Source organism: Oncorhynchus mykiss, chromosome 9, assembly GCF_057628025.1.
Source record: "Oncorhynchus mykiss isolate SJ-2025 chromosome 9, ASM5762802v1, whole genome shotgun sequence".
NCBI classification, from domain to species: Eukaryota; Metazoa; Chordata; class Actinopteri; order Salmoniformes; family Salmonidae; genus Oncorhynchus; species Oncorhynchus mykiss.
Window position 1 is genome coordinate 55,576,483 of NC_143030.1, and position 27,435 is coordinate 55,603,917.

The 27,435-nt window shown below is 42.5% G+C and overlaps 1 protein-coding gene and 1 non-coding gene across 4 annotated transcripts in view; one reads left to right on the forward strand and one right to left on the reverse strand.

Annotated features, from left to right (window-relative positions):
• si:dkey-178k16.1 (band 4.1-like protein 1) overlaps positions 1–27,435 on the forward strand; it is a 119,547-nt gene that overhangs the window by 51,873 nt on the left and 40,239 nt on the right. For all 3 annotated transcript variants that reach the window (XM_090184556.1, XM_036988244.2, XM_036988245.2), the window contains exons 5-6: positions 16,486–16,528; positions 16,630–16,705. In XM_090184556.1, the coding sequence (XP_090040682.1) occupies positions 16,486–16,528; positions 16,630–16,705 (119 nt within the window). The remainder of the gene's footprint in view (positions 1–16,485; positions 16,529–16,629; positions 16,706–27,435) is intronic.
• LOC118966203 (U7 small nuclear RNA) lies at positions 20,631–20,687 on the reverse strand. Its single transcript, XR_005053469.2, has one exon. It is a non-coding gene; the product is annotated as a U7 small nuclear RNA (small nuclear RNA).

Sequence of the window (27,435 nt, forward strand, 5' to 3'; positions counted from 1 at the left end):
CTTTTGCAGACTCCATCAGGTTTTCTTCCAGAATGGTCCTGTATTTGGCTCCATCCATCTTCCCATCAATTTTAACCATCTTCCCTGTCCCTGCTGAAGAAAAGCAGACCCAAACCATGATGCTGCACCACCATGTTTGACAGTGGGGATGGTGTGTTCAGGGTGATGAGCTGTGTTGCTTTTACGCCAAACATAACGTTTTGCATTGTTGCCAAAAAGTTCAATTTTGGTTTCATCTGACCAGAGCACCTTCTTCCACATGTTTGGTGTGTCTCCCAGGTGGCTTGTGGCAAACTTTAAACAGCACTTTTTATGGATATCTTTAAGAAATGACTTTCTTCTTGCCACTCTTCCATAAAGGCCAGATTTGTGCAATATACGACTGATTGTTGTCCTATGGACAGAGTCTCCCACCTCAGCTGTAGATCTCTGCAGTTCATCCAGAGTGATCATGGGCCTCTTGGCTGCATCTCTGATCAGTCTTCTCCTTGTATGAGCTGAAAGTTTTGAGGGACGGCCAGGTCTTGGTAGATTTGCAGTGGTCTGATACTCCTTCCATTTCAATATTATCGCTTGCACAGTGCTCCTTGGGATGTTTAAAGCTTGGGAAATCTTTTTGTATCCAAATCCGGCTTTAAACTTCTTCACAACAGTATCTCGGACCTGCCTGGTGTGTTCCTTGTTCTTCATGATGCTCTCTGCGCTTTTAACGGACCTCTGAGACTATCACAGTGCAGGTGCATTTATACGGAGACTTGATTACACACAGGTGGATTGTATTTATCATCATTAGTCATTTAGGTCAACATTGGATCATTCAGAGATCCTCACTGAACTTCTGGAGAGAGTTTGCTGCACTGAAAGTAAAGGGGCTGAATAATTTTGCACGCCCAATTTTTCAGTTTTTGATGTTAAAAAAGTTTGAAATATCCAATAAATGTCGTTCCACTTCATGATTGTGTCCCACTTGTTTTTGATTCTTCACAAAAAAATACAGTTTTATATCTTTATGTTTGAAGCCTGAAATGTGGCAAAAGGTCGCAAAGTTCAAGGGGGCCGAATACTTTCGCAAGGCACTGTATATAAGAATTCTGTTCATTGACTGCTCGGCATTCAACCACTTAGTACCCTTCAAGCTCATCATTAAATTTGAGGCCCTGGGTCTCAACCCCACCCAGGTGGTGAAGGTAGGAAACAACATCTCCACTCTGCTGACCCTCAACACTGGGGCCCCACAAGGGTGCGTGCTCACCCCCCTCCTGTACTCCCTGTTCACCCATGACTGCGTGGCCATGCATGCCTCCAACTCGATCATCAAGTTTGCAGACGACACAATAGTAGTGAGCTTGATTACCAACAACGACGAGACAGCCTACAGGGAGGAGGTGAGGGCACTTGGAGTGTGGTGTCAGGAAAACAACCTGTCACTCAACATCAACAAAATAAAGGAGATGATCGTGGACTTCAGGAAACAACAGAGGGAGCACCCCCCTATCCACATCGAAGGGACAGCAGTGGAGAAGGTGGATATTTTTAAGTTTCTCTGCCTACACATCACGGACAAACTGAAATGGTCCACCCATACGGACAGTGTGGTGAAGAAGGCACAACATCGCCTCTTCAACCTCAGGAGGCTGAAGATATTTGGCTTGTCACCTAAAACCCTTACAAACGTTTACAGATGCAGACTTGAGAGCATCCTGTCGGGCTGTGTCACCGCCTGGTACGGCAACTGCACCGCCCTCAACCGTAATGCTCTCCAGAGGGTGGTGTGGTCTGCACAACGCATCACTGGGGGCAAACTACCTACAACAGCACCCGATGTCACAGGAAGGCCAAAAAGATAATCAAGGACAACAACCACCCGAGCCACTGCCTGTTCACCCCGCTACCATCCAGAAGGCGAGGTCAGTACAGGTGCTTCAAATCTGGAACCGAGAGACTGAAAAACAGCTTCTATCTCAAGGCCATCAGACTGTTAAACAGCCATCACTAACACAGAGAGCCTGCTGCCTACATACAGACTCAAATCTTTTACCACTTTAATAAATGTATCACTAGTCACTTTAAATAATGCCACGTTAATAATGTTTACATATCTTACATTACTCATCTTTATATTTATAAAAAAGTATTATTTACCTCAGATCTGCAATCCTTCAGGAAGCTAGCCAGAAACTCCAGGAGGCTGGCCAGAAACTAGCCAGAAGCTAGCCAGGAGCTAGCCCAGAAGCTAATCAGAAGCTAACCACGGTTTGTGGTCATCGGCTGTCCTTTAGTTCGAAAATCTATCGAAAATCTATCGCCAGTTTTGTACGGCGCAGCGCGGCTCGGAACGGAACATACCGGACCAATTTTTCTCTCCATGTCCCTGGATTTCAACTGCTCTCTGGACATTCATACCCGGATCTCACAGCTAGCTAGCTGCTATCCGTGTGACAGTCGGCTTTCGTCGATTCCGGAGCAAACATCGATTGTTCCGGTGCTAGCCAGCTCCGTCAATCACGCCTGAGTTCCATCATTCACTCCTGGGCTGCAGTCACCTATCCGGACCCGTTTCACTGCCTACGCGGAGCCCCACCGGGCCTTCACAACCGGACTGCCGACGTTATCTACCTGAAGGAGATCCGGCTGGCTCCTCTGTTGCGACGTTACCGGAACGCCCATCTGCGGCCCGCTAACCGTTAGCTGTCTTTCCGGCTGCTATCTGAATAGACAATCGGACAATTTATTTATTTGAATTATTATGTTTTCTTCTCGGGCCTCTATAACTATATCTATTGTTCTTATTTTTGTTGTTGTGTGATTTGGATTAATCACCTCTACCACACGGAACCCCACTAATCTACTGACCGAACGCAAGAGGTGGCTAACAACAGACTCCATCCTATGCTAGCTTGCTACCGGTTGGCTTGGCTAGCTGTCTAAATCGCCGTGACCCTAAACCAACCTCTCCACTCACTGGACCCTTTTGATCACTCGACTAAGCATGCCTCTCCTTAATGTCAATATGTCTTGTCCATTGCTGTTCTGGTTAGTGTTTATTGGCTTATTTCACTGTAGAGCCTCTAGTCCTGCTCACTATACCTTATCCAACCTATTAGTTCCACCACCCACACATGCAATGACATCTCCTGGTTTCAATGATGTTTCTAGAGACAATATCTCTCTCTTCATCACTCAATACCTAGGTTTACCTCCACTGTATTCACATCCTACCTTACCTTTGTCTGTACATTATACCTTGATGCTATTTTATCGCCCCCAGAAACCTCCTTTTACTCTCTGTTCCAGACGTTCTAGACGACCAATTCTTATTGCTTTTAGTCGCACCCTTATTCTACTACTCCTATGTTCCTCTGGCGATGTAGAGGTGAATCCAGGCCCTGCAGTGCCTAGCTCCACTCCTATTCCCCAGGCGCTCTCTTTTGACGACTTCTGTAACCGTAATAGCCTTGGTTTCATGCATGTTAACATTAGAAGCCTCCTCCCTAAGTTTGTTCTATTCACTGCTTTAGCACACTCTGCCAACCCGGATGTTCTAGCTGTGTCTGAATCCTGGCTTAGGAAGACCACCAAAAATTCAGACATTTTAATTCCAAACTACAACATTTTCAGACAAGATAGAACTGCCAAAGGGGGCGGTGTTGCAATTTACTGCAAAGATAGCCTGCAGAGTTCTGTCCTACTATCCAGATCTGTACCCAAACAATTTGAACTTCTACTTTTAAAAATCCACCTTTCTAAAAACAAGTCTCTCACCGTTGCCGCCTGCTATAGACCACCCTCTGCCCCCAGCTGTGCTCTGGACACCATATGTGAACTGATTGCCCCCCATCTATCTTCAGAGCTCGTGCTGCTAGGCGACCTAAACTGGAACATGCTTAACACCCCAGCCATCCTACAATCTAAACTTGATGCCCTCAATCTCACACAAATTATCAATGAACCTACCAGGTACCTCCCCAAAGCCTTAAACACGGGCACCCTCTTAGATATCATCCTAACCAACTTCCCCTCTAAATACACCTCTGCTGTCTTCAACCAAGATCTCAGCGATCACTGCCTCATTGCCTGCATCCGTAATGGGTCAGCGGTCAAACGACCTCCTCTCATCACTGTAAAACGCTCCCTGAAACACTTCAGCGAGCAGGCCTTTCTAATCGACCTGGCCGGGGTATCCTGGAAGGATATTGACCTCATCCCGTCAGTAGAGGATGCCTGGATATTTTTTAAAAATGCCTTCCTAACCATCTTAAATAAACATGCCCCATTCAAGAAATTTAGAACCAGGAACAGATATAGCCCTTGGTTCTCCCCAGACCTGACTGCCCTTAATCAACACAAAAACGTCCTATGGCGTTCTGCATTAGCATCGAACAGCCCCCGTGATATGCAGCTGTTCAGGGAAGCTAGAAACCATTATACACAGGCAGTTAGAAAAGCCAAGGCTAGCTTTTTCAAGCAGAAATTTGCTTCTTGCAACACTAACTCAAAAAGTTCTGGGACACTGTAAAGTCCATGGAGAATAAGAACACCTCCTCCCAGCTGCCCAGTGCACTGAAGATAGGAAACACTGTCACCACTGATAAATCCACCATAATTGAAAATTTCAATAAGCATTTTTCTACTGCTGGCCATGCTTTCCACCTGGCTACTCCTACCCCTGTCAACAGCACTGCACCCCCAACAGCAACTCGCCCAAGCCTTCCCCATTTCTCCTTCTCCCAAATCCATTCAGCTGATGTTCTGAAAGAGCTGCAAAATCTGGACCCCTACAAATCAGCCGGGCTAGACAATCTGGACCCTTTCTTTCTAAAATTATCTGCCGAAATTGTTGCCACCCCTATTACTAGCCTGTTCAACCTCTCTTTCGTGTCGTCTGAGATTCCCAAAGATTGGAAAGCAGCTGCGGTCATCCCCCTCTTCAAAGGGGGGGACACTCTTGACCCAAACTGCTACAGACCTATATCTATCCTACCATGCCTTTCTAAGGTCTTCGAAAGCCAAGTCAACAAACAGATTACCGACCATTTTGAATCTCACCATACCTTCTCTGCTATGCAATCTGGTTTCAGAGCTGGTCATGGGTGCACCTCAGCCACGCTCAAGGTCCTAAACGATATCTTAACCGCCATCGATAAGAAACATTACTGTGCAGCCGTATTCATTGATCTGGCCAAGGCTTTCGACTCTGTCAATCACCACATCCTCATCGGCAGACTCAACAGCCTTGGTTTCTCAAATGATTGCCTCGCCTGGTTCACCAACTACTTCTCTGATAGAGTTCAGTGTGTCAAATCTGAGGGTCTGTTGTCCGGACCTCTGGCAGTCTCTATGGGGGTGCCACAGGGTTCAATTCTTGGACCGACTCTCTTCTCTGTATACATCAATGAGGTCGCTCTTGCTGCTGGTGAGTCTCTGATCCACCTCTACGCAGACGACACCATTCTGTATACTTCCGGCCCTTCTTTGGACACTGTGTTAACAACCCTCCAGGCAAGCTTCAATGCCATACAACTCTCCTTCCGTGGCCTCCAACTGCTCTTAAATACAAGTAAAACTAAATGCATGCTCTTCAACCGATCACTACCTGCACCTACCCGCCTGTCCAACATCACTACTCTGGACGGCTCTGACTTAGAATACGTGGACAACTACAAATACTTAGGTGTCTGGTTAGACTGTAAACTCTCCTTCCAGACCCATATCAAACATCTCCAATCCAAAGTTAAATCTAGAATTGGCTTCCTATTTCGCAACAAAGCATCCTTCACTCATGCTGCCAAACATACCCTTGTAAAACTGACCATCCTACCAATCCTCGACTTTGGCGATGTAATTTACAAAATAGCCTCCAATACCCTACTCAACAAACTGGATGCAGTCTATCACAGTGCAATCCGTTTTGTCACCAAAGCCCCATACACTACCCACCATTGCGACCTGTACGCTCTCGTTGGCTGGCCCTCGCTTCATACTCGTCGCCAAACCCACTGGCTCCATGTCATCTACAAGACCCTGCTAGGTAAAGTCCCCCCTTATCTCAGCTCGCTGGTCACCATAGCATCTCCCACCTGTAGCACACGCTCCAGCAGGTATATCTCTCTAGTCACCCCCAAAACCAATTCTTTCTTTGGCCGCCTCTCTTTCCAGTTCTCTGCTGCCAATGACTGGAACGAACTACAAAAATCTCTGAAACTGGAAACACTTATCTCCCTCACTAGCTTTAAGCACCAACTGTCAGAGCAGCTCACAGATTACTGCACCTGTACATAGCCCACATATAATTTAGCCCTATCAACTACCTCTTTCCCAACTGTATTTAATTTATTTATTTATTTTGCTCCTTTGCACCCCATTATTTTTATTTCTACTTTGCACATTCTTCCATTGCAAAACTACCATTCCAGTGTTTTACTTTCTATATTGTATTTACCTTGCCACCAAGGCCTTTTTTTGCCTTTACCTCCCTTCTCACCTCATTTGCTCACATTGTATATAGACTTGTTTATACTTTATTATTGACTGTATGTTTGTTTTACTCCATGTGTAACTCTGTGTTGTTGTATCTGTCGAACAGCTTTGCTTTATCTTGGCCAGGTCGCAATTGTAAATGAGAACTTGTTCTCAACTTGCCTACCTGGTTAAATAAAGGTAAAATAAAAATAAATAAATAAAAAATCTCATATGTATATACTGTATTTTATACCATCTATTGCATCTTGCCTATGCTGCTCAGTCATCGCTCATCCATATATTTATATATTATTCCATCCCTTTAGATTTGTGTGTATTAGGTACAGTAGTTGTTGTGGAATTGTTAGATTACTTGTTAGATATTACTGCACTGTCGGAATTAGAAGCACAAGCATTTCGTTACACTCACATTAACATCTGCTAACGGCAGGTAGACTAGTGGTTAGAGCGTTGGGCCAGTAACTGAAAGGTTGGCGGATTAAATCCCTGAGCTGACAAGGTACCAATCTGTTGTTCTTCCCCTGAACAAGGCAGTTAACCCACTGTTCTTAGGCTGTCATTGTAAATAAGAATTTGTTCTTAACTGACTTGCTTGGTTAAAAAAAAAACAATAACCATGTGTATATAGCAAATAAAAGTTAATTGGATTTGATTTGACACTGCATCATTTGCTCACTCACAAATAATATGCACGTACATTTATACTGACTCTACACACACACACACGCACATACAATCATATATACGTTACTGCTACACTGTTTATCATATATCCTGATGTCTAGTCACCTTACCCCTATACGTATCTACCTCTATCACTCCAGAGAGATCCATCTCTGGAGAGACCTGAAAATAGCTGTGCAGAGACGATCCCCATCAAACCTGACAGTTTGAGAGGATCTGCAGAGAAGTATTGGAGGTTCTCCCCCAATACAGGTGTGCCAAGCTTGAAGCGTCATACACAGGAAGACTCAAGGCTGTAATCGCTGCCAAAGGTGCTTCCGCAAAGTAATGAGTAAAGGGTCTGAATACTTATGTAAATGTATTATTTCTGGTTTTTTTAAATAAATTTGCAAAAATGTATAAAAACCTGTTTTTGCTTTGCCATTGTGTGTAGATACTGTAGATGAAGAGAAAAATATACACTACCATTCAAAAGTTTGGTGTCACTTAGAAATTACCTTGTTTTTGAAATAACATTTTTTGTCCATTAAAATAAGATAAAATTGATCAGAAATACAGTGTAGGAATTGTTAATGTAGTAAATAACTATTGTTGCTGGAAAAGTCTGATATTTAATGGAATATCTACATAGGCATACAGAGGCCCATTATCAGCAACCATCACTCCTGCGTTCCAATGGCACGTTGTGTTAGTGAATCCAAGTTTATAATTTTAAAAGGCTAATTGATCATTAGAAAGCACGTTTCCAATTATGTTAGCACAGCTAAAAACTTTTGTACTGGTTAAAGAAGAAATAAAACTGGCCTTCTTTAGACTATTTGAGTATCTGGAGCGTCAGCATTTGTGGGTTCGATTACAGGCTCAAAATGACCAGAAACAAAGAACTTTCTTCTGAAACTCGTCAGTCTATTCTTTTTCTGAGAAATTAAGGCTATTCCATGTGAGAAATTGCCAAGAAACTGAAGATCTCGTACAACGCTGTGTACTACTCCCTTCACAGAACAGCACAAACTGGCTCTAACCAGAATAGAAAGATGAGTGGGAGGCCCCGGTGCACAACTGAGCAAGAGGACAAGTACATTAGAGTGTCTAGTTTGAGAAACAGACCCCTCACAAGTCCTCAACTGGCAGCTTCATTAAATAGTACCCACAAAACACCAGTCTCAATGTCAACAGTGAAGAAGCGACTCCGGGATGCTGACCTTCTAGGCAGAGTTCCTCTGTCCAGTGTCTGTATTCGATTGCCCATCTTAATCTTTTCTTTTTATTGGCCAGTCTGAGATATGGCTTTTTCTTTGCAACTCTGCCTAGAAGGCCAGCATTCCGGAGTCGCCTCTTCACTGTTGACGTTGAGACTGGTGTGTTGTGGGTACTATTTATTGAAACTGCCAGTTGAGGTCTTGTGAAGCTCTTTCATTGCTTTTCTTTAAAAAACAAGGACATTTTTAAGTGACCCCAAACTTTTGAACGGTAGTGTATTTAATTAATTTTAAAATAATGCTGTAACATAACAAAATGTGGAAAAAGTGAAGGGGTCTGAATAGTTCCCGAATGCACTGTATGTGATCCAACTGTTAAATTAAATGTTTTATCAAAATGTACACACATAATTTCACATGGACATAAAGGCACTATTTTTATGGAATGACCCAGTTAGCTGTTTTTGACTGACTTAGGTTGCAGCAGTAAGCTTATTTATTTAATTTTTATTTCACCTTTATTTAACCAGGTAGACCAGTTCAGAACAAGTTCTCATTTACAACTGCGACCTGGCCAAGATAAAGCAAAGCAAAACAAAAAGAACAACACAGAGTTAGACATAAAAAACGTACAGTCAATAACACAATAAAAAAAATCTATGTACAGTGTGTGCAAATGTAGAAGAGTAGGGAGGTAGGCAATAAATAGGTCATAGAGGCGTATAATTACAATTTAGCATTAACACTGGAATGATAGATGTGCAGATGATGATATGCAAGTAGAGATACTGGGGTGCAAAAGAGCAAGAGGGTAAGTAATAATATGGGGATGAGGTAGTTGGGTGTGCTATTTACAAATCCTCTCATTCCAAGATGGCGTAGCAGTGAAGACGTGTTTGTTTGTCCACTCGTGTACTTTTGTATTTTTTCATATTTTTTGTATATATATTTCAATTTATTTTCAATCTCTTTTCGATTTTTAATTTGATTATACCTTCCGGTAACCTGCCTCACCCAATGTGATACGGAATCGCTATTATTTTCAATTTTAGAACACATTCAAGAACCTCCAGAAGCTAACCAGCTAATTAGCTACAAGCTATTTAGTCATTGTTAGCCACTGCTAGCGGCTTTTACCTTCTGCACAGATACCAGCCCTGTTTTTAGTCTGGATAATACTCGCTAGTCTACCAGTATCGGACTGTCTCTCCACAACAACGCCGGATTCCTGCCGTAATCCCTGGACCACTACTTCTGATCTTCACAGCTAGCTAAGCTATCCCTGAGGCCCACCTCCCGGCCTAATCAGCTGTTCACCCGAACCCCACTCATACACGGCTAGAGCCCAATACTCCACCGGATCCTTGCTGTAAACACTGGACCTTGGCACTGGATCACCGCTGCTACCAATTGGCTATAGTGGCTAATGCCACTGCCACGAAGCTAGCACCAGTTAGCCGTGTTAGCCATGAGCCAGGCGCATCTCCCGGCTAGCAAACTAAATTCTACAATACCTCTTTCGCCATCTGGCTTGGATTCTCTGTCGACACGGCGTCCCGCCGCACCTCCACGACTGGTCTGCCGATGAATACTCCATCCGCTGTGCCTTCAACCGGCCTCCGTCGGAGCAGACGCTCCTACTAGCCCCAGGCTACTAAGTTTAAACACTGTGTCGCCCGCGTGCTAACGTAGTGGCGGCTTCCTTGCTCCATCTACTGCTGCCCCCTGGACACTATGATCACTTGGCTACATAGCTGATGCCTGCTGGACTGTCCATTAATCACGGTACTCCGTTCTGTTTATTTATTTTTATCTGTCGGCCCCAGCCGCGAACTCAGGCTCTGTGTGTAGTTAATCCGACTCTCTCTGCCTAGTCATCACCATTTCACCTGCTGTTGTTGTGTTAGCTGATTAGCTGTTGTTGTCTCACCTGTTGTTTTAGCTAGCTCTCCCAATCAACACCTGCGATTACTTTATGCCTTGCTGTATGTCTCTCTCAAATGTAAATATGCCTTGTATACTGTTGTTCAGGTTAGTTATCATTGTTTTAGTTTACAATGGAGCCCCTAGTTCCACTCTTCATACCTCTGGTACAGTGCCTTGCGAAAGTATTCGGCCCCATTGAACTTTGCGACCTTTTGCCACATTTCAGGCTTCAAACATAAAGATATAAAACTGTATTTTTTTGTGAAGAATCAAAAACAAGTGGGACACAATCATGAAGTGGAACGACATTTATTGGATATTTCAAACTTTTTTAACAAATCAAAAACTGAAAAATTGGGCGTGCTAAATTATTCAGCCCCTTTACTTTTAGTGCAGCAAACTCTCTCCAGAAGTTCATTGAGGATCTCTGAATGATCCAATGTTGACCTAAATGACTAATGATGATAAATACAATCCACCTGTGTGTAATCAAGTCTCCGTATAAATGCACCTGCACTGTGATAGTTAAAAGCGCAGAGAGCATCATGAAGAACAAGGAACACACCAGGCAGGTCCGAGATACTGTTGTGAAGAAGTTTAAAGCTGGATTTGGATACAAAAAGATTTCCCACGCTTTAAACATCCCAAGGAGCACTGTGCAAGCGATAATATTGAAATGGAAGGAGTATCAGACCACTGCAAATCTACCAAGACCTGGCCGTCCCTCTAAACTTTCAGCTCATACAAGGAGAAGACTGATCAGAGATGCAGCCAAGAGGCCCATGATCACTCTGGATGAACTGCAGAGATCTACAGCTGAGGTGGGAGACTCTGTCCATAGGACAACAATCAGTCGTATATTGCACAAATCTGGCCTTTATGGAAGAGTGGCAAGAAGAAAGCCATTTCTTAAAGATATCCATAAAAAGTGTTGTTTAAAGTTTACCACAAGCCACCTGGGAGACACACCAAACATGTGGAAGAAGGTGCTCTGGTCAGATGAAACCAAAATTGAACTTTTTGGCAACAATGCAAAACGTTATGTTTGGCGTAAAAGCAACACAGCTCATCACCCTGAACACACCATCCCCACTGTCAAACATGGTGGTGGCAGCATCATGGTTTGGGCCTGCTTTTCTTCAGCAGGGACAGGGAAGATGGTTAAAATTGATGGGAAGATGGATGGAGCCAAATACAGGACCATTCTGGAAGAAAACCTGATGGAGTCTGCAAAAGACCTGAGACTGGGACGGAGATTTGTCTTCCAACAAGACAATGATCCAAAACATAAAGCAAAATCTACAATGGAATGGTTCAAAAATAAACATATCCAGGTGTTAGAATGGCCAAGTCAAAGTCCAGACCTGAATCCAATTGAGAATCTGTGGAAAGAACTGAAAACTGCTGTTCACAAATGCTCTCCATCCAACCTCACTGAGCTTGAGCTGTTTTGCAAGGAGGAATGGGAAAAAATTTCAGTCTCTCGATGTGCAAAACTGATAGAGACATACCCCAAGCGACTTACAGCTGTAATCGCAGCAAAAGGTGGCGCTACAAAGTATTAACTTAAGGGGGCTGAATAATTTTGCACGCCCAATTTTTCAGTTTTTGGTTTGTTAAAAAAGTTTGAAATATCCAATAAATGTCGTTCCACTTCATGATTGTGTCCCACTTGTTGTTGATTCTTCACAAAAAAATACAGTTTTATATCTTTATGTTTGAAGCCTGAAATGTGGCAAAAGGTCGCAAAGTTCAAGGGGGCCGAATACTTTCGCAAGGCACTGTACCAGAGGTATGAAGAGTGGAACTAGGGGCTCCATTGTAAACTAAAACAATGATAACTAACCTGAACAACAGTATACAAGGCATATTGACATTTGAGAGAGACATACAGCAAGGCATAAAGTAATTGCGCGGTATGGTGGGGTGCGCTGTACCCGCACCCCACCATACCCCTGTCTGCGCATTATGCCCTGAATATATTCTACCACGCCCAGAAATCTGCTCCTCCTTTTTTCTCCCAACGCTCTAGGCGACCAGTTTTGATAGCCTTTAGCCACACCCTCATACTACTCCTCCTCTGTTCCACGGGTGATGTGGAGGTAAACCCAGGCCCTGCATGTCCCCAGGCACCCTCATTTGTTGACTTCTGTGATCGAAAAAGCCTTGGTTTCATGCACGTCAACATCAGAAGCCTCCTCCGTACTCACTGCTTTAGCACACTCTGACAACCCTAATGTCCTTGCCGTGTCTGAATCCTGGCTTAGGAAGGCCACCAAAAATTCTGAGATTTCCATACCCAACTATAAGATTTTCCGTCAAGATAGAACTGCCAAAGGGGGAGGAGTTGCAGTCTACTGCAGAGATAGAAAAGTACAAAGTAATGTCATACTTTCCAGGTCCATACCCAAACAGTTCGAACTTCTAATTTTAAAAATGAATCTCTCCAGAAATAAGTCTCTCACTGTTGCCGCCTGCTACCGACCCCCCTCAGCTCCCAGCTGTGCCCTGGACACCATTTGTGAATTGATCGCCCCCCATCTAGCTTCAGAGTTTGTTCTGTTAGGTGACCTAAACTGGGATATGCTTAACACCCCGGCAGTCCTACAATCCAAGCTAGATGCCCTCAATCTCACAAATCATCAAGGAACCCACCAGGTACAACCCTAAATCTGTAAACAAGGGCACCCTCAGACGTTATCCTGACCAACTAGCCCTCCAAATACACCTCCGCTGTCTTCAATCAGGATCTCAGCGATCACTGCCTCATTGCCTGTATCCGCTACGGGTCTGCAGTCAAACGACCACCCCTCATCACCGTCAAACGCTCCCTAAAACACTTCTGCGAGCAGGCCTTCCTAATCGACCTGGCCTGGGTATCCTGGAAGGATATTGACCTCATCCCGTCAGTTGAGGATGCCTGGTCATTCTTTAAAAGTAACTTCCTCACCATCTTAGATAAGCATGCTCCGTTCAAAAAATGCAGAACTAAGAACAGATATAGCCCTTGGTTCACTCCAGACCTGACTGCCCTCGACCAGCACAAAAACATCCTGTGGCGGACTGCAATAGCATCGAATAGTCCCCGCGATATGCAACTGTTCAGGGAAGTCAGGAACCAATATACGCAGTCAGTCAGGAAAGCAAAGGCCAGCTTTTTCAAGCAGAAATTTGCATCCTGTAGCTCTAACTCCAAAAAGTTCTGGGACACTGTAAAGTCCATGGAGAACAAGAGCACCTCCTCCCAGCTGCCCACTGCACTGAGGCTAGGTAACATGGTCACCACCGATAAATCCATGATAATCGAAAACTTCAACAAGCATTTCTCAACGGCTGGCCATGCCTTCCTCTTGGCTACTCCAACCTCGGCCAACAGCTCCGCCCCCCCCGAAGCTACTCGCCCAAGCCTCCCCAGCTTCTCCTTTACCCAAATCCAGATAGCAGATGTTCTGAAAGAGCTGAAAAACCTGGACCCGTACAAATCAGATGGGCTTGACAGTCTGGACCCTCTATTTCTGAAACTATCCGCCGCCATTGTCGCAACCCCTATTATCAGCCTGTTCAACCTCTCTTTCATATTGTCTGAGATCCCCAAGGATTGGAAAGCTGCCGCAGTCATCCCCCTCTTCAAAGGGGGAGACACCCTGGACCCAAACTGTTACAGACCTATATCCATCCTGCCCTGCCTATCTAAGTTCTTCGAAAGCCAAGTCAACAAACAGACCATCTCGAATCCCACCGTACCTTCTCCGCTGTGCAATCTGGTTTCCGAGCCGGTCACGGGTGAACCTCAGCCACGCTCAAAGGTACTAAATGATATCATAACTGCCATCGATAAAAGACAGTACTGTGCAGCCGTCTTCATCGACCTGGCCAAGGCTTTCGATTCTGTCAATCACCATATTCTTATCGGCAGACTCCGTAGCCTCGGTTTTTCTAATGACTGCCTTGCCTGGTTCACCAACTACTTTGCAGACAGAGTTCAGTGTGTCAAATCGGAGGGCATGTTGTCCGGTCCTCTGGCAGTCTCTATGGGGGTGCCACAGGGAGCAATTCTCGGGCAGACTCTTTTCTCTGTATATATCAATGATGTTGCTCTTGCTGCGGGCGATTCCCTGATCCACCTCTTCGCAGACGACACCATTCTGTATACTTCTGACCCTTCCTTGGACACTGTGCTATCTAACCTCCAAACGAGCTTCAATGCCGTACAACACTCCTTCCGTGGCCTCCAACTGCTCTTAAACACTAGTAAAACCAAATGCATGCTTTCCAACCGTTCGCTGCCTGCACCCGCATGCCCGACTAGCATCACCACCCTGGATGGTTCCGACCTAGAATATGTGGACATCTTTAAGTACCTAGGTGTCTGGCTAGACTGTAAACTCTCCTGGTAAAACTGACTATCCTACCGATCCTCGACTTCGCCGATGTCATCTACAAAATAGCTTCCAATACTCTACTCAGCAAACTGGATGCAGTTTATCACTGTGCCATCCGTTTTGTTACTAAAGCACCTTATACCACCAACCACTGCAACCTGTATGCTCTAGTCGGCTGGCCCTCGCTACATATTCATCGCCAGACCCACTGGCTCCAGGTCATCTACAAGTCCATGCTAGGTAAAGCTCCGCCTTATCTCAGTTCACTGGTCATGATGGCAACACCCACCCGTAGCACGCGCTCTAGCAGGTGTATCTCACTGATCATCCCTAAAGCCAACACCTCATTCTGCCGCCTTTCCTTCCAGTTCTCTGCTGCCTGTGACTGGAACGAATTGCAAAAATCGCTGAAGTTGGAGACTTTTATCTCCCTCGACAACTTTAAACATCTGCTATCTGAGCAGCTAACCGATCGTTGCAGCTGTACCGAGTCCATCGGTAAATAGCCCACCCAATTTACCTACCTCATCCCCATACTGTTTTTATTTATTTACTTTTCTGCTCTTTTGCACACCAGTATCTCTACCTGCACATGACCATCTGATCATCTATCACTCCAGTGTTAATCTGCTAAATTGTAGTTATTCACCTACATCCGCATGCCTTTTGCACACAATGTAAATAGACTCTTTTTTTATTTTTTTCTACTGTGTTATTGACTTGTTTATTGTTTACTCCATGTGTAACTCTGTGTTGTTGTCTGTTCACACGGCTATGCTTTATCTTGGCCAGATCGCAGTTGTAAATGAGAACTTGTTCTCAACTAGCCTACCTGGTTAAATAAAGGTGAAATATATATATATATATTTTAAATTGGCTGTGTACAGGTACAGTAAGCTGCTCTGACAGCTGATGCTTAAAGTTAGAGAGGGAGATATGAGACTCCAGCTTCAGTGATTTTTGCTGCAGCTTGTAAACCAATTCCAGTCATTGGCAGCAGAGAACTGGAAGGAAAGGCGGCCAAAAGAAGTGTTGGCTTTGGGGATGACCAGTGAAATATACCTGCTGGAGTGCCTGCTATGGGTGGGTGTTGCAATTGTGTTGCAATTGTGTCTAGCTAGCTAACTAACAACAACAATTTCCGCAATGGTGATAAAGCAATGGAAAGAAACGACTCTTGTTTGTGAAATAATCAATCTGCATTTATTGTTGCTATAGTTAAATATTCCTAGTAGATCCATTATGCGTATCCAAAATCTGAACCCATCCATACTAGCTATTTAAATTGGTTTACAAGCTGCAGCCTTCGGCATGGGTAAAAAGGACAAGTGCATGTGCAGCTGGGCAGCCTTCCACAGGTGGGACTCGGACTTGGTAGCTAATTTTAAATATCCAAGTGCATGCGTGTCTGGTTGGCTGAGCTGGCAAATCAGCTTTTTTTGGCTGGTATATGCCCATGTTCTTTTTGTCCCTATCAGGGCAAGCAGGGGCACAGAGAGTAACTGCTTTTTAACATCTTTAATTGGCATTTTAGGAAGGACATTTATTAGTTCATATTGTAATTATTTATAGATCATATTTCATATAATTCTGGAACACTGGGAAGTTACTTTAAGGCATTGATGGTTTACCGAGACATTTATTTCCTTTTGCTTTGTGGATGCATTTTGCCCCGAATAGAGGAGATGGCTTTGGAAGAGAGGAGTCAGTGCAGTAGTTAACTCTCTGACAGGGTTTTCAAAGAGAGGGGCATTGGCTGTTTTTTTTGTTGCTGTGTGTTGTTCTCAAGGGGATTTCCCCATTCTTTCTTTCAGAATTGGCTGGACCCGTCAAAGGAGATCAAGAAGCAAATCCGAAGTTAGTGTGACCACGCATGTACACACACACACACACACACACACACACACACACACACACACACACACACACAGTGCTGACTGTGTGTCGTTTATCCACAGTTGGCTCATGGCATTTCGGCTTTGCTGTCAAGTTTTATCCCCCTGACCCATCTCAGCTCACTGAAGACATCACCAGGTGGGTTTGAATCATAATCAACACCAACAACATCTACTAAATATGCTATGGAAGTCAGATTTGATGTCCAACTGCCTTTATTGATAATAACCTGTCCCTCCAGGATTTTGCGATTTATTCTAGGGCTTGCAAATTTGACCACTGTTACTGCATAAAACTGCAATTATTACTTCATAAAATTGTGTGATCACTGCACTACAAAAACAGGGCTCGCAATTTTAACCAATCACCGCACTTAACTGCATAAATTTGTTAAATCAAGCCAGAAGTCGTTGCAAATTGCCATACAAAACTTCAGAACTGCTGCATCAAAACCAAACATTTTTGCTGACAAATCCCACATGAAAAAATACTATAGTATACTATGGTATAAATACTGTAGTATTATTATATATACAGTTGAAGTCGGAGGTTTACATACACCTTAGCCAAATACCTTTAAACTCCGTTTTTCACAATTCCTGACATTTAATACGAGTAAAAATTCCCTGTCTTAGGTCAGTTAGGATCACAACTTTATTTTAAGAATGTGATATGTCAGAATAATAGTAGAGAAAATGATTTATTGCAGCTTTTATTTCTTTCATCACATTCCTAGTCGGTCAGAAGTTTACATACACTCAATTAGTATTTGGTAGCATTGCCTTTAAATGGTTTAACTTGGGTCAAACGTTTTGGGTAGCCTTCCACAATAAGTTGGGTGAATTTTGGCCCATTCCTCCTGACAGAGCTGGTGTAACTGAGTCAGGTTTGTAGGCCTCCTTGCTCGCACATGCTCTTTTAGTTCTGCCCACACATTTTCTATGGGATTGAGGTCAGGGCTTTGTGATGGCCACTCCAATACCTTGACTTTGTTGTCCTTAAGCCATTGTGCCACAACTTTGAAAGTATGCTGTGGGTCATTGTCCATTTGGAAGACCCATTTTCTACCAAGATTTAACTCAACTGATATCTTGAGATGTTGCTTCAATATATCCACATAATTTTCCTGCCTCATGATGCTATCAATTTCATGAAGTGCACCAGTCCTCCTACAGCAAAGCACCCCCACAACATGATGCTGCCACCCCCGTACTTCACAGTTGGGATGGTGTTCTTCTGCTTGCAAGTGTCCCCCTTTTTTCTCCAAACATAACGATGGTCATTATGGCCAAACAGTTCTATTTTTGTTTCGTCAGACCAGAGGAAATTTCTCCAAATAGTACAATCTTTGCCCCATGTGCTGTTGCAAAACGTAGTCTGGCTTTTTATGGCGGTTTTGGAGCAGTGGCTTCTTCCTTGCTGAGCGGCCTTTCAGGTTATGTCCTTATAGGACTTTTTTTACTGTGGATATAGATACTTTTGTACCTGTTTCCTCCAGCATCTTCACAATGTCCTTTGCTGCTGTTCTGGGATTGATTTGCACTTGTCACACCAAAGTACGTTCATCTCTAGGAGACAGAACGCATCTCCTTCCTGAGCGGCATGATGGCGGCGTGGTCCCATGGTGTTTAGACTTGGTATTGTTTGTACAGATGAACGTGGTACCTTCAGACAGTTTGAAATTGCTCCCAAGGATGAACCAGACTTGTGGAAGTCTACAATTTATCTTCTGAGGTCTTGGCTGATTTCTCTTGATTTTCCAATGATATCAAGCAAAGATGCACTGAGTTTGAAGGTAGGCCTTGAAATACATCCACAGGTACACTTCCAATTGACTCAAATGATGTCAGTTAGCCTATCAGAAGTTTCTAAAGCCATGACATAATTTTCTGGAATTTTCCAAGCTGTTTAAAGGCACAGTCAACTTCGTGTATGTAAACTTCTGACCCACTGGAATTGTGATACAGTGAATTATAAGGGAAATAATTTGTCTGTAAACAATTGTTGGAAAAATGACTTGTGTCATGCACAAAGTAGATGTCCTACCCAACTTACCAAAACTATAGTTTGTTAACAAGAAATTTGTGGAGTGGTTGAAAAACAAGTTTTAATGACTCCAACCTAAGTGTATGTAAACTTCCGATTTCAACTGTATATACTATATTATTCACCTTAATGTTTTCTCTGACTTTACTGTGTTATTCACTGTAGTGTTTTTGCTGAATTTACTGTGGTGTTTGGGACATGACTCTAGTATACTGTAGTATTTACTCTAGTGTTGTTGCAGACATCACTGTAATATACTGTAGTATTTACAGTTTATTTTAGTATATATACTATACTCCCATGGGGCAGCACACAATTGGCCCAGTGTGGTCTGGGTTAGGGGAGGGTTTGGCCAGGGGGGCTTTACTTGGCTCATCTCGCTCTAGCGACTCCTTGTGGCTGGCCAGACACCTGAAGGCTGACCTCGGTTGTCAGTTGAACTGTGTTTCCTCCGACACATTGTTTCGGTGTTTCGGAGGACATTCGCCTCCCGAGCCCGTTGGGGAGTTTCAGCAATGAGACAAGATTAAAATTAGGGAGAATAAAGGAGTAAAAAAGTGAAAAGAATATAGATGCTACAGTAACCACTGTAGTGTTTTTGTGGACATTACTGTGGTATTTACTATAGTGTTTTTGTTTTATTATCTTTGATGGTGATGGGATGTACAATACCGACACTTCCAGACTTGCGTAACATTTTCAAAGCCGTCTGATCTGATACAAAAGTACCGATACCTGTATCATGATCAATGATGTCCAAAGCTTACTTTGATCAAGTGCTTTTTCAAAATGTTGTGAGCTTTTTTTTGATGCCAAGTTGCTTTCAAACACTCACCTCTACCGGGGACAGTATTTTCAGATGTAGCTTTTATTTCCAGACCAGAGCACCTGACTGGTAACTCTGCAGGTAGGGTAGCGAGCCATCGGTTTCTCAGATGATAAAACATAGGGTTGAATCAAATCAAATTCTATTCGTCACATGCGCCAAATACAACAGGTGTAGACCTTACAGGGAAATGCTTACTTACAAGCCCTGTATCACAACAATGCAGTTTTAAGAAAACCCCAAAAAAAGGTAAGCGATAAGAATAACAAATAATTAAAGAGCAGCAGTAAAATAACAATAGTGGGGCTATATACAGGGGTTACCAGTACAGAGGTAATTGAGGTAATATCTACATGTAGGTAGAGTTATTAAAGTGACTATGCATAGATAATGACAGAGAGTAGCAGCAGCGTAGAGGTGGGGGGGAGTCTTATGGCTTGGGGGTAGAAGCTGTTTAGAAGCCTCTTGGACCTAGACTTGGCTCCCGTACCACTTGCCGTGCGGTAGCAGAGAGAACAGTCTATGACTAGGGTGGCTGGAGTCTTTGACAATTTTTAGAGCCTTCCTCTGACACCGCCTGGTATAGAGGTCCTGGATGGCAGGAAGCTTGGCCCCGGTGATGTACTGAGCCATACGTACTACCCTAGTAGTGCCTTGCAGTCAGAGGCCGAGCAGTTGCCATACCAGGCAGCGATGCAGCCCATCAGGATGCTCTCGATGGTGCAGCTGTAAAACCTTTTTAGGATCTGATCATGCCAAATCTTTTCAGTCTCCTGAGGGGGAGATAATGTGAAACCACACTATCTGCATATTGTTGTTCTTAGAATTTGTTTAATTTAGTATGATAAGCTTTTGTCGCATCCTAAATAATGACATGGATATACAGTTTTTAAAACAAACTTGGAGGCAAATAAAAGGATGAAGGATGTAAGATGCTAACCTCATATTATAACTGTTTAGGTGTTCAAAACCCACGACTAACCGCTGTACCACAGAGTTTTGATAAATGCCTTGGTCAAAACTTATATCTGAACATCAAATGCTTCTGTTAATTGCTGAACAGCAAGTGTCACTAATGTGCATTGTGTTAAAAGCTCATCGTAATGAACCGTATTTCGGCACAATTTGGTGAGAGCCACCAAAGGCTTCCGAAAGCCTTGTTTTCCCATCACTAATCTTTGACATAGAAGTAGGGGCTTTCTTCTTGAGGAAACCTACTGGACAAATACTAAAATAGCATAATTTCCATAACCTATAGGTAGGTGGTATGTAGGTAGCTAGGTAGGACTGGCGTCTAAACAGATAGTTCTATAACATGTTACATATTACACAATATATGGTCTATACTTTGCATGTAGGTTTCTCACTCATGGGTGGCACAAATTGGGATATGGGAGATGGGAATGGGTTGGGTATATGCAAATGAGTAATGTGGTATTACTGTTCTACAGTATACAAAACATGTAATAGTAAGTACTATACTATCAAGGGATACTACAGTGTGTAGTATAGTAGGTCACATTTTATTTGTAGAGTCTGGATTTTTTAAAATATTTATTTTACTCCGTGGGCATGAGATCCTCTTCAAAGAGGTAGGGTTCATACGTTTTCGGAAGATGGGCAGGGACTCCGCTGTCTGACTTTAGGGGGAAGCTTGTTTCACCATTGGGGTGCCAGGACAGTGAAGAGCTTTGGTTAGGCTGAGTGGGAGCTGCCCTCCCGTAGGGGTAGGGGGGCCAAGAGACCAGTGGTGTTGGAATGGAGTGGTCGGGTTGGGATTTGAGCATAGCCTGACGGTAAGCAGTGGCAGTTCCCTTTACAACTCCATAGGCAAGCACCAGGGTCTTGAACATGATGTGAGCTTAGACTGGAAGCCAGTGGAGTGTGTGGAGGAGCGGGGTGCATGGATGTGGTGGCACAAGCGGGGAGCCCAGCTAGCAGAGAGTTGCAGTAGTCTAGATGGGAGTTGACAAGTGCCTGGATTTGGACCTGCGGCTCTTCTGTCTGAGGAAAGGCCATATTCTACGGATGTACTCTGCTTTGATGTTTGCAGAGAAGGACAGAGTGTTGTTGTCCAGGGTCATGCCAAGGTTCTTTGCACTCTGGGAGATTAGGGGGGGGGGACAATTTAGCCTATGTTTTTTTTGTCCCCCCACTTTGGTTCTGCAATCACCATCTCCCACAAATTAATTTGTCATTTTGTCAGATTACGTGTTTGAACTAGTAATGTATCAATATTTATAGTTTACAAATTAGCTATAACATAGCCAATAAAGATATAGCACAACTTTGGATTTCATCCCCTTCTGATTTTGACCGTTTTTATGGAGTGATCTTCTCTTGTCCTCTTGCTTCGGCCATGCAGTGCGCCTCGTAAAACGGATTGCTTTCCTCGTTATGTTTAACGCAAAACTACCAAAATTATTGCTGATGAACCTGAACAATTAAAATACAATCTATTGTAAACCCCTTTCAGCAGGTATAGCCAGATGAGAGTTGTATCTCCGGTAGCTTACTTTTATTCCGGTAAAACACAATTTTCAACAGCGCATAGATAATAACCTAGCAAATTACATAGGTTGTCACGCAACTAATAAAGCCTAATATCAGGCAAGCCATTTTAGCATTTTAATGCTGAAGGTGCCATGCAGATGTGCAAGGTCAGGAACAGACCGCTTACCTCTCATTGTGCGCATGTAACGATGTACGCTGGAAGTCGGGAAGCAGGTTCAGGGAGTGAATACATTTAATTAATAAATGAACACAACAAGAAACACAAACAGCGCACCGACATGAAACAGGAACAATGACGACTGGGGAAGAAACCAAATGGAGTGACATATAAAGGGCAGGTAATCAAGGAGGTGATGGAGTCCAGGTGATTGTCATTATGTGCATAACGCTGGTGACAGGTTTTTTTAAAATGGTTTTATTTATTTTTATTAACAACAAATCAATACAGAAAATACATGAGAGAACACAAGTATACAGTGCCTTGCGAAAGTATTCGGCCCCCTTGAACTTTGCGACCTTTTGCCACATTTCAGGCTTCAAACATAAAGATATAAAACTGTATTTTTTTGTGAAGAATCAACAACAAGTGGGACACAATCATGAAGTGGAACGACATTTATTGGATATTGCAAACTTTTTTAACAAATCAAAAACTGAAAAATTGGGCGTGCTAAATTATTCAGCCCCTTTACTTTCAGTGCAGCAAACTCTCTCCAGAAGTTCAGTGAGGATCTCTGAATGATCCAATGTTGACCTAAATGACTAATGATGATAAATACAATCCACCTGTGTGTAATCAAGTCTCCGTATAAATGCACCAGCACTGTGATAGTCTCAGAGGTCCGTCAAAAGCGCAGAGAGCATCATGAAGAACAAGGATTCTTCATTCATTCTTCATTCTTCACAAAAAAATACAGTTTTATATCTTTATGTTTGAAGCCTGAAATGTGGCAAAAGGTCGCAAAGTTCAAGGGGGCCGAATACTTTCGCAAGGCACTGTATATAGATTATATACAATGGACAATCGAGCTAAAGACCTTAAGGGACATACATACACTTATAATTCTAACAGCTTTTTTGTTAGTAGAGTATTTAATTGTCTTAAAATACAGTTCAATTTCTTTTTGTAGGGTAAGAAAACGTGTTTTTTGTTTGTAAATTTACATTTGTGTATATGAAATTTGGCCAAAAGAATAATGAAATTAATGACAAAAATATGTTTCAGCTTATTTCTATCGTATGTCTTGCCACAGTTCTTACATGAATACATTGCCAAAAAATACACTGTTTCTGGGTGGTCATTACAAAAGGAGCAATTTGAGTTGATGTTTTCCTTAAACTTCTTCATATAGTGGTTGGCAGGATAATATTAATGAATAATTTTAAAGGAAATTCCTTAATTTTTGTTAACAAGTAGGTATGTGTGTGGCAACATCCAAACTTTTTCCCAACAGATATTATCAATAAATCCATTCCAATAAGGCATGACATACTGTAAGGTATCAATACAACATCCTGCTGAAACAAGGCTCGTATCGCTCTGTTGTTGAATGGACCAAAAGAGAAACAAATATTTTTTACTGAGTCAACAGGGTCAATGGAAGGTAGGCTCTGAGGGTCAGGTCTTGACACATGTTCCTGAATAACAGAGCAACACCTGAGGGAATGGCATCTAAAACAATTGCAAAATATTTAGGTGTTAAAGGGACCTTGTAAAGTGATAAGAATTCCTTATAACTGAGTAAAAGACCCTCTGCATTTACCAGTTGGCTCACCAATAGGATATTATTTCGGAACCAATATTCTATAAACAAAGAATAATTTTTATACAATATATCCCGATTATTCCATATATAATATCTGTGTGGAGAAAATGTGTATTTATAAATTAAGGACTATGACAAGAAAACCTGCCGATGAAAAGCAGAGTTTCACTGGAACTTTGTCAATATTATAATTGCAAAACAACATGAAGTTAAGGCCACCAAAAGTAGAGAAGACATGATGAGGAATACAATTCCAGATTGAAGTGGGTCTTCTTAGGAATTGTTTTATCCAATTGATCTTAAAAGTATTATTTAAAGTAATAAAGTCCAGAAAATTCAGCCCACCATTATCATAAGTGTTCATTACAACAGTTTTCCTAATGTAATGGGTACGGTTTCTCCAAAGACAGTTGAAAAGTTATTAGGATAAGATAAGTCCCTCTGTAGCCATAGATTTAGCTTCTTCTGGGGGTTTTTAATAAGAGGGTTGACATTTAGTAATCCTCTAGACTTCTGATCCTTTGTAATGGTTATGCCTAAATATGTAAGTTCTTCTTTTACTGGAATACCATAATATGAAGGTGTCACACAATCTTTGACAGCTATGAGTTCACATTTATCGAAATGGGAATTTGGTTAGAGTCTTTCAGAAAAAGTGTAGTATCGTCAGCCAGCTGGCTTATAATAATTTCTTTACCAGCTATGGAAATACCTTGTATAGGACTATTATTTAAATAATTTGCAAGAAGTTGGGTGATTAATAAAAATAGGTACGGAGAGATAGGACAACCTTGCCTAATTCCTCTCTTTAACTCAAATCTAGGTGAGGTGCCATATTTCCATTTGATAGAGCTGTTACCGTTTGCATAGAGAGTCTTAATAGCCTTACAGAAAAAATCCCCAAAGCCAAGTCTCTCAAGGGAGTGGAAGAGAAATGGATGCTCTACTGTGTCAAATGTTTTGTAAAAATCTTTTAAAAAATATGAAGCTATCCTCGGTTATTAGTTCTGAGTAGTCAAGTATGTCTAATACTAGTCTGACATTGTTAGAAATATGTCTGTTCCAGGGCCTCCCGGGTGCCACCAGAGACTCTGGGTTCGCCCAGGCTCTGTCGTAACTGGCTGTGACCGGGAGGTCCGTGGGGCGTCGCACAATTGGCATAGCGTCGTCCGGGTTAGGGAGGGATTGGCCGGTAGGGATATCCTTGCCACTCCTGTGGCGGGCCGGGCACAGTGAACGCTAACCAAGGTTGCCAGGTGCACGGTGTTTCCTCCGACACATTGGTGCGGCTGGCTTCCGGGTTGGAGGTGCACTGTGTTAAGAACCAGTGCGGCTTGGTTGGGTTGTGTATTGGAGGATGCATGGCTTTCAACCTTCGTCTCTCCCGAGTCCGTACGGGAGTTGTAGCAATGAGACAAGATAGTAGCTACTAACAATTGGATACCACGAAATTGGGGAGGAAAAAAGGGGGTAAAATTTAAAAATATATATATATGTCTGTTCCTCATGAGGCCAGACTGTGTTTCATCAATGATTGCATCCAGGACTTCTTTAATTATTTTTGCAACTAGTAAGGCTAATATCTTATAGTCATTATTAAGAAGACAAATTGGACGCCAGTTATTGATGAGCAGCACTTATTTTTTAGGCTTAGTGTTGTTAGCCCATGACTCATTATAGGAAGGAGAACATTGTTTTTAATGTTTAATGTAAAGACTTCAAATTGTTCAGAAAATAATTTGTAAAATTCTGATGTAATTCCATCAACACCTGGTGATTTATTGTTCTTTAGATGTTTGATAGACTCTATGATCTCTTCAACTTTGATGGGTTCATCACACTGTTTAGATTCTATATCACTGATAGAGTGAACATTATTCAGTGAGTTAAAAAACATATCTGTGAATTCCTGACAGTACGTAGAGCTATACAATTTTCTGTAAAAATTGCTACAGTATTTAGTGATTCCGTTTTTGTGTTATTTTTAGAGTGAAATTTCACAAGTCTAAAAAAATAGGATGAATTCTGTTCTCCCTCCTCAATCCATTTTTTTCTAGATATAATAAATGCTCCTTCTGCTTTTAATCTATATATATTATCCAGTTTATTTTGTAACTAAATTAGTTCCATCTTCTCCTCCCCCAAGAGGCCGGCTGGGGACCTCTGAGAAAGGGAAGTTATCTTAATGATCACCTTTTCCTCCTTAGCTCTTCTGGTCTTAGCAAGATTACTACCATATTTTCTAAGGTACAGTGCCTTGCGAAAGTATTCGGCCCCCTTGAACTTTGCGACCTTTTGCCACATTTCAGGCTACAAACATAAAGATATAAAACTGTATTTTTTTGTGAAGAATCAACAACAAGTGGGACACAATCATGAAGTGGAACGACATTTATTGGATATTTCAAACTTTTTTAACAAATCACAAACTGAAAAATTGGGCGTGCAAAATTATTCAGCCCCCTTAAGTTAATACTTTGTAGCGCCACCTTTTGCTGCGATTACAGCTGTAAGTCACTTGGGGTATGTCTCTATCAGTTTTGCACATCGAGAGACTGAAATTTTTTCCCATTCCTCCTTGCAACCAGCTCGAGCTCAGTGAGGTTGGATGGAGAGCATTTGTGAACAGCAGTTTTCAGTTCTTTCCACAGATTCTCGATTGGATTCAGGTCTGGACTTTGACTTGGCCATTCTAACACCTGGATATGTTTATTTTTGAACCATTCCATTGTAGATTTTGCTTTATGTTTTGGATCATTGTCTTGTTGGAAGACAAATCTCCGTCCCAGTCTCAGGTCTTTTGCAGACTCCATCAGGTTTTCTTCCAGAATGGTCCTGTATTTGGCTCCATCCATCTTCCCATCAATTTTAACCATCTTCCCTGTCCCTGCTGAAGAAAAGCAGGCCCAAACCATGATGCTGCCACCACCATGTTTGACAGTGGGGATGGTGTGTTCAGGGTGATGCGCTGTGTTGCTTTTACGCCAAACATAACGTTTTGCATTGTTGCCAAAAAGTTCAATTTTGGTTTCATCTGACCAGAGCACCTTCTTCCACATGTTTGGTGTGTCTCCCAGGTGGCTTGTGGCAAACTTTAAACGACACGGTCTTGGTAGATTTTCAGTGGTCTGATACTCCTTCCATTTCAATATTATCGCTTGCACAGTGCTCCTTGGGATGTTTAAAGCTTGGGAAATCTTTTTGTATCCAAATCCGTCTTTAAACTTCTTCACAACAGTATCTCGGACCTGCCTGGTGTGTTCCTTGTTCTTCATGATGCTCTCTGCGCTTTTAACGGACCTCAGAGACTATCACAGTGCAGGTGCATTTATACGGAGACTTGATTACACACAGGTGGATTGTATTTATCATCATTAGTCATTTAGGTCAACATTGGATCATTCCGAGATCCTCACTGAACTTCTGGAGAGAGTTTGATGCACTGAAAGTAAAGGGGCTGAATAATTTAGCACGCACAATTTTTCAGTTTTTGATTTGTTAAAAAAGTTTGAAATATCCAATAAATGTCGTTCCACTTCATGATTGTGTCCCACTTGTTGTTGATTCTTCACAAAAAAATACAGTTTTATATCTTTATGTTTGAAGCCTGAAATGTGGCAAAAGGTCGCAAAGTTCAAGGGGGCCGAATACTTTCGCAAGGCACTGTATTTGGACACCTCAAATTTAAAGAGCTCCCAGTTCTTGCAATAACATTT